Source organism: Aulostomus chinensis, chromosome 1, assembly GCF_037954235.1.
Source record: "Aulostomus chinensis isolate RoL2024-O1b breed Wild chromosome 1, RoL_Achi_v1.0, whole genome shotgun sequence".
Lineage (NCBI taxonomy): Eukaryota > Metazoa > Chordata > Actinopteri > Syngnathiformes > Aulostomidae > Aulostomus > Aulostomus chinensis.
Genome location: NC_141320.1, coordinates 39,222,825 through 39,230,798, shown reverse-complemented (window position 1 = coordinate 39,230,798; position 7,974 = coordinate 39,222,825). Strand labels below are relative to the sequence as shown.

At 45.0% G+C, this 7,974-nt stretch overlaps 1 protein-coding gene across 1 annotated transcript; it reads right to left on the bottom strand.

Moving 5' to 3' along the window:
* Window positions 1-5,846: 5,846 nt before the first annotated feature.
* Window positions 5,847-7,042, bottom strand: LOC147271601 (uncharacterized). Its single transcript, XM_086202791.1, has one exon. It carries the CDS (start codon window positions 6,980-6,982, stop codon window positions 5,867-5,869), a length of 1,116 nt encoding a protein of 371 aa, XP_086058917.1. The 5' UTR covers window positions 6,983-7,042; the 3' UTR covers window positions 5,847-5,866.
* Window positions 7,043-7,974: the final 932 nt, after the last annotated feature.

Here is a 7,974-nt window from a genome sequence, read left to right as displayed (position 1 = left end):
CCCGGGCCGCGGGGGTGAGAGCGCCAAATCCTAGCCACTAGACCATCAGGTACCACACTGACCTCACCAACAACAGAGACTATAGACAATGACTCAAGAACACAGGACTCTGTGGTCTCAGCTTGAGATGCAGAGGGTCCACCAAGACCACCAGACACCTCAGCCCCCTAAAGACAGTCCACCCCCAGGATCAGCTTCTATCACTCAGTGGTCCAGAACCATTATGAAGCCTGATCAGGAATGTGAGCAAAGCTCTTGGAACAGGCCTGCTGCCACCACAACTAAGATCCTGCAGGTCACTCGAAACTCCAGTGTCCAGCTGACAAGTGGACTTTCCTCTGATCTGTGGTGGTGCTGAGTTTAGCAAACATCTCCAACAAGAAGATGAAGGAGGCCATCAACTCCTCCAAGCTCAACATCTATACTGGCTTTACTGGGAGATCAGGAGGTCAAAGCAGATCTCCACCCTCCACCTCAGATGGTTTCTACTCACAGAGATGAGGGACCAGTTCAAACCAGCTCCCTGGAGCTCCCTTAAGCCATTGTCCCCCTCAGCTAACATCTGGATCTGGACCTGCACCGGTGCTGACTTGTGTCTTGAGTCCCCAGAGTTTGTTGAACCAGAGAAGCTTCAACTGGTGACGGTCGTACAACCAAGCGTGAAGGTGAGCCTGCATTGTCTGATCTGGAGCTAACAGGAATTAGCAAGTTAGCAACTGTTCTAGAGTTGCTGCTGAGTTGAATTTGAATTTATTTGTTGAAAGGTTCCAGTTTCTATGAGGTCAGGGAAGATTGGTGTGGATCCAAAGGTCCCTGGTTGGATTCCCACCTCTCACAGAGGACCTGATGCTTCACGTGAGCTGTGGGATTGGTCTTTACTGCTGAGACAGAAAGAATCCTCCCACATTGGCTTCTTTTAACTGTCAACATTGGTTTGGCTCATTGGAACATTTTCAAACCCTCGTTGCTCAGATTTTACATGAATTTGATCATGACTTTAGACACATGTTCTGTTTATTAATTAAATAATCACTTGAGTTATGAATATAGTGAGTCAACCAGACTTGGTCAATGATAAAAGTTAGTCTGGTTATTATTCAGTTTCCTTCCAGTTGGAACACACACACACACACACACACACACACACGCACACACACACACACACACACACACACACACACAGCCTGTCTTCAGTATAAAATGGTCTGTCACGTTCTCTCACGTTGGAAGATTTCTCTGACTCCATTGTGAATACAGAGATTCTTCATCTGCCACCTGAGTCTTGATCCACTGATTCCTCTGATCCACCTCTTTCTGCTCCAACAAGGCTGACATGGATCAGGTGGGTCCATGTCATCCAATCAGGAGGTTTCTCCTCTCAGTTAATTTTCTTCATCCCAGTTTAGATTGATTCTTCTCAGCCTGATGAAGGAGCATCTGATCAGGTGTTTGACTGCTTGTTGGTTGTAATTCCATAGATTTTAATCTCAGATGTTATAGAATTAAGAATGCAATGGCAGTCCTGCCAAGTGACATCACTGACATGACAGGATGACCCAGTCATGTGACTGAAGGAGCTGAGAGCTCCTACACATCATTGTTGATGGTGTCTTCCACTGTAGTCAGCAGCCTCAACTCCTCTATCAACACCTGTCAGAGACCTGCTGGAGGCTCCACTGAGGTTTGAACTGGGATCACTGGATTCAGAGTCTAGAGTGCTCACCATTCCACCATGGAACCATCAAGGATGAAACAAGTGAGACAAACTATGGCACTAAGCATGTACGAGGGACTACAGTGGTTTTCTGGAGCTAATTTCCACAAACAAATGATGATTTGGGGAAAGGTCTGACAAAGTCTGACAAACATCCCCTGATTTTTTCACAAACAAATGATGATTTTTAGACAGTGACACAGGGCTCTTATTTTGGAGGGCCATCAGGATGTGAAATATCCCAGACCTCTGAGATCAGAGTGTTCACTTTGATCTCAGGGTCCTGAATTTAGAGGGTTCCTTCTTTGGTCTCCAAGTTCTAACTCCCATCTGACTGAATCCTTTTTTTAATGAACTCCTCAGACCCTGATGATGTCAGGAAGAAATCCAGACATTCAGTTCTCATCTCAGCTGTTCTGACTGAGACGTCAAGCAGTCAGGAAAAAGTGTTACAACCCAAAGTGGGACCTTTACAGGAGCTAACAAAGTGTCTTTTTTCCTAAACTACTTGAGGAACTGGTGAAACCAGTAAAACATGCATTTCTGTGTGCAGACCAGTGAGGAGCCTGGGTGAGTGGAAGGATGTTTACCACCAACACAGAACCCAGACTTTAGTCATGTCATGAGAGGGAGACTCTGATGATGAAGTTAATGGACAAAATGTGAATTGAAGGATGAACACAAATGGGTTTTTGAACCAAACACATTTCTTCAGCAGACTTTGATCCAACATTGAAGTTAGAGTTTGGTGGCTGCTCCATGTTGGAGGAAACCAGGCGATGTTGGACCGTCACAGGGAAGCTCCTTTGCCTCCTCTGCTGCCAGTTCAACCACTCACTCCCATCAGTGGAGAGCAGCTTCAACTGGGTTTGGAATGTACCACTGTGGATGCATAGGAATGTGGAGAAAATGTCCTTTGTCAGAAGTGGGATTTGAACCCACACCTCCAGGAGAAACTGCAACCTGAACGCAGTGCCTTAGACTGCTTGGCCATCCTGACAGAAACTTAGATGCAGACTGAATTAATTCACTGACAAAGTAGAATTTTTGTTAGCATTAAACACAGTCTGTGTTCATGGTAGGAAGAAATGAATGTGTGTGTGTGTGTGTGTGTGTGTGTGTGTTTGTGTGTGTGTGAAGTCACATCAAAGTTCTCTCATGACTCTTTACTAGTAGAGCAGGTCCAGCACCAAACTCCTTCAATGAATCTACACCAACAATTCTCCATCAGCAGCACATCCTGCAACAGTGGTGATGAAAACCTTCCTTTTAACAGGCAGGAACGTCGAGCAGATCCAGGATCAGTGGGGACGGACGTCTGCTTTGACCGGTTGGGGGGAAAGAGAGCAGGAGAGCAGGGCAGAGACAAAGTCCACTTTCTGACTGAGGCAAAAGTAGACTTCAAAAGGTTTTTCTGATTCAACATAGCAGCTAAATTTTTCATTTCTCCACTGATTATCTGTTAAGGTTCATGGGGGGGGGGTGGAGCCTATCACAGCTGACTTTGGTCGAGAGGCGGGGTTCACCCTGGACAGGGCACCAGTCCATCACAGGACCAACACATAGAGACAGACAACCATTCACTCTCACAGTCACGCCTACAGTCAATTTAGAGTACAAATCAGCCTCGTCCCCTCTTGATGTCTTTGGACTGTGGGAGGAAGCTGGAGTACCAGAGAGAACCACGCAGGAACAGGGAGAACATGGAGACTCACACAGAAAGATCCTGTGCTGGAGCCAGGACTAGAACCTGGAACCTTCTTGCTGTGAGGCCACAGTGCTGACCACTGCACCACCGTGCTGGATTTTCTGTAACATCAAGTACATCTGAACTGGCACTTGACAGTGACAGCAGGAGAACAAAAATCCCAGTGTGTCATCAACATTTCCTGTCAAATAAATGATAGAAGCTGAAAACTAATGTTTCCTGACAGGTTGCTGTTTGCACTCCAGAGCAACCAGTAGTTGATCCTATCAGACCAGTCTGATGAACGAAGCTTTTCACTTTACCAGTGGAATCACTGGGAAAAGAAACTCCTCCTGTCAGACGAAAGCTTCACTGTGTTGAGGAGGGTTTGTTCAGATGATTCTAGAAGACCAGCGAAATTTAGGTAAAAACAAATGTGTATATATAGAAGCCGCAATGGACTCTAAGCCGCAGGTGTTTTAATGTTTAATGACCACATGTAAGGGTTTGTGCACAGAGGGGATTGTCAGGAAAGAGACGGCTGTTTGGGGAAGCTTCCGATTTGTTAACCTTTCTTACAAACAACAAGTTGCATACATGCATCACTTATAACAACAGTACGGAACATGAACCGTGCTGTGTAAACTGTCCTGTATCACACGACACATCGCGTTTCAGACACACAGACTTTCACAGCATTTGAAACGTGTTTACTGAGGAGAAATAAACGGTGCTCTCTCAGCGAACGGACCATAAACGAAGCTTACAGCGCTGGACGAGGCTACCCTTAATTAACAGGGCTGCAACTAACGACTATTTTAATAGTCCACTAGTCACCGACTATTGAAACAATTAGTTGACTAATCGGATATTTATTAATTTTTTCTTAAATTTAGCATGAAGTTGATTTAATTATGAGGCAATGATAATAAACAAGAAAGATGGTACAATGAAAAATACATCTTTTATTGAACACTGCAGGTTCGTACAAAAATTAAATAAAAACGTCCTGTCTAAAACCAATTAGGCCCAGTGCTCGGTCAGCAGAGACATAGATCCATAAATAAATAAACCTCTGTCAGGCAAATAAATAATAAATTAAAATCAAGTAAACACTTTTATAGCGAAAATACGCTTCTAAAATATACCATGTGTGTCATAAAAACCATATTGGCTTGAATGTTCCTTGAATCTCACCGAGGCGAGTCAGACTCCGTTCCGTTCAACTGCCCCACGTGCTTTCTCTTTAAATGTTCCTGCATCGCCGAGGTGCTGCCATGACACCAAGGTCTGCTTTGCAACCTTTCCAAGTAGTCTTTTTATTCGCCGTATCCAGGCTGAAATACCACCAAAGTTTAGAAGTTTGGTACACGTACCTGATGTTGACGCCGCCATTTCTGTATGTTACCGCTCAGAGACAGAGACGCTACTGCGCATGAGCGACTCTCAGCAGAGATTATAATCAGGTGAGAAGCCTCACTCTGTTGGAAAAACGCGTCTGGCGACAATGGACTTCACTGTCGACTATTTCAATTATCAAATTTTTGTCAACAACGTCGACTAATCATTGCAGCCCTACGAATTAAGTGTTTTTTAAAAGTGCCTGTAACATAGCAGTAGGCCTAAAGGTGCAGTAACATCTGTTTAAAATATAACCAGCCTACCAGCCGCACCGTTGTATAAGCCGCAGCGTTCAAAGCAGGGGGAAAAAGTAGCGGCTGATAGTCCGGAAATTACCGTATATATAATTTTATTTTAATATTTCGAGATCACAATAATCTTACAATTTACAACTACAATTAAACAAATGAACAAACACAAAGAAAATAGGTCTAAATTCTTGCTTGTGTTGTACGTCGCTTTGGACAAAAGCGTCTGCTAAATGAAATTGTAGTAGAATTGTAGTTGTAGTAGAAAATACTTTGTTCAGATATTGCGCAGTTTAGGTGTCGCTGGGCTTTCCGCACATGCCGGCTGCCTGCTGACACGTCGAGTGCTGTCAAACGTCTCTGAAGAAGGCAAATGCTGATCACCGAAATTGCACAAGGTCTGAAGAAAGAAGTTAAAAACTTTGACTTAATAAGAAGACATGATACACGTTTTTGAGACAAATAACATACACTTCAATCGGACACTTAAAATTTATTTTCCCAAGCCACGCAGAGCTGCAACTTAAGGATGAAAAAGCCACATGCGGCTCCGGAGCCGCAGTTGTCGACCCCTGGGTTAGAGGATCAAATTAGTAGAAAAGCATTGGCACAAAGGGAAACTTCCTCATTCCCTGAACGCAGCTTCATCAAACAGAGCAATGCTAACTGTTCACCTGCAGTAGTGAAGTCTTCAGGACAGGAAGTTGATCAAACATGGGAACTTTGACTCAGATCAACCAGGCAGGGAGGAGGTATCAGAGAATACATTCATTATTTGGCTTTCAACCTGCGTTTCCCACTCTTTTTTTCAAAGCTTCAGTGCGATATTTTGACAAATGGTTTCTCCCCAGTGTGCGTTCTCATGTGTGTTTTCAGATGTCCCTTTACTGAGAATCTTTTGCCACAAACTGAACAGGGGAATGGTTTTTCCCCAGTGTGCGTTCTCATGTGTGTTTTCAGATGTCCCTTTACCGAGAATCTTTTAGCACAAACTGAGCAGGGGAATGGTTTCTCCCCAGTGTGTGTTCTCATGTGATTTTTCAGATTTCCTTTGTCTGACAATCTTTTGCCACAAACTGAGCAGGGGAATGGTTTCTCCCCAGTGTGTGTTCTCATGTGTGTTTTCAAACATCCCTTAACTGAGAATCTTTTGCCACAAACTGAGCAGGGGAATGGTTTCTCCCCAGTGTGCTTTCTCATGTGTCTTTTCAGATGTCCCTGTTGTGAGAATATTTTGTCACAAACTAAGCAGGGAAACGGTTTTTCCCCAGTGTGTTTTCTCACGTGTCTTTTCAGATGTCCCTGATCTGAGAATCTTTTGCCACAAACTGAGCAGGGGAATGGTTTCTCTCCAGTATGCATTCTCATGTGTCTGTTCAGACAACCCTTCACTGAAAATCTTGCGCCACAAACTGAGCAGGGGAATGGTTTCTCTCCAGTGTGTGATCTCATGTGTCTTTTCAGATGTCCCTTTTCTAAAAATCTTGAGCCACAAACTGAGCGGGGAAACGGTTTCTCTCCAGTATGTGTTCTCATGTGTGTTTTCAAATATCCCTTTGAGAATCCGCTACCACAAATTGAGCATGGGGATGGTTTCTCCCCAGTGTGTGTTCTCATGTGTTTATCCAAAAGCCTTCTATTACTAAAACCTTTACTGCATGTTGAGCACCTAAAGGGACGCTCATCCTCACTGACTTCTGTCTCAGATTCAGAAGGACCAAAGGTCACGTTCCTGATGATCTCTGATTCTCTTTCAGTCTTTAGTTTTTGATCTTTTGAGCTGCAATGAGTCACTTCCTGTCCTGGGCTCAGTTTCTGAAGCAAATTCCTCCTTGAGCCAAAGGGTTCCTTGTGCTCAGAGGTGGCCGTGTTATCAGGTCTGACCCAATCATCCTCACTGACTTCAGTCTCAGCTTCAAAAGAGTCTGACATCTGGTCTTCAGTCTGGGGTTGTACAAGTGGATCTGGATCTACCTTGCTGGCTGGTTCTGGTTCTGGTCCTCCACACTCTTCTCCATCAGCTTCTGTTTTCAGAGGATGAATTGGGCTGCTGCTCAGAGACTCTTCTTTCAAGTTCTCCTCAGTTAGACTCTGATGAAGCTTTGGGAACTGAGGTTTCTCTTCGTCCCCTTCACTCTTCACAGGGACCAGAGTGAAGGGGAACGTGGTGATATCAGCCTCCTGCTGCCCTTGAAGCTGCCCTCCCTCCTCACTGGTCCAGAGCTCCTCCCACTCCTCTTTAATGTGGGGGGGGGGGGCTCTGGGTCCTGCAGCTCAGGGGGAACCTCTTCTTTAATCACCAGCAGCTGCTCCACATCTGCAGGACACAAACAGCAACATCAGAAATCTCTTCATTTGACTCTGAAACAGTGGAGCAACAGACAGAAACAGAAATCAACTCAATGAAAAGAGACGTCCTGCTACTGAGGACCAGTCAGCAAACTGGGAATAGAAACGCTGGCTTCAGATGCTGGGTTGAACGTTGTGTCACCCAGGTCAAAGGTCAAAGGTCCCCTCTGCTGAATGGTTTTGTCCATTCATGATCACATCTGCTAGTCAGAATGTTCATTTCTAGAATGAGACCCTGTAGGAGAATGAGAGTTCAGTCCCTAGAACCAGAGGGAACCTGTACCGATGCTAAACTTGTCAGCCCACCTACACTCACAGCCAGGGAGGTGCTGGCCACTGGGAGAAGTGGAATGATTCCCTAATGGCCGGTCCAGCCCAGGCCAACCGGGCAGTGGAGAAAAAAAGGTTGTTTTTAATGGGCTGATATAACTTCCAGTCTACAGGATCATCTTTTAACAAGGTAGCACCGTAGCAGCCTACAGAAGAACGACACAAGGACACCAACATGCACAGCATGCTGGGCCAGCCTGTCACACACGACTCAGTTAGCAGGAGTTAGCAACACAGTGTGAATG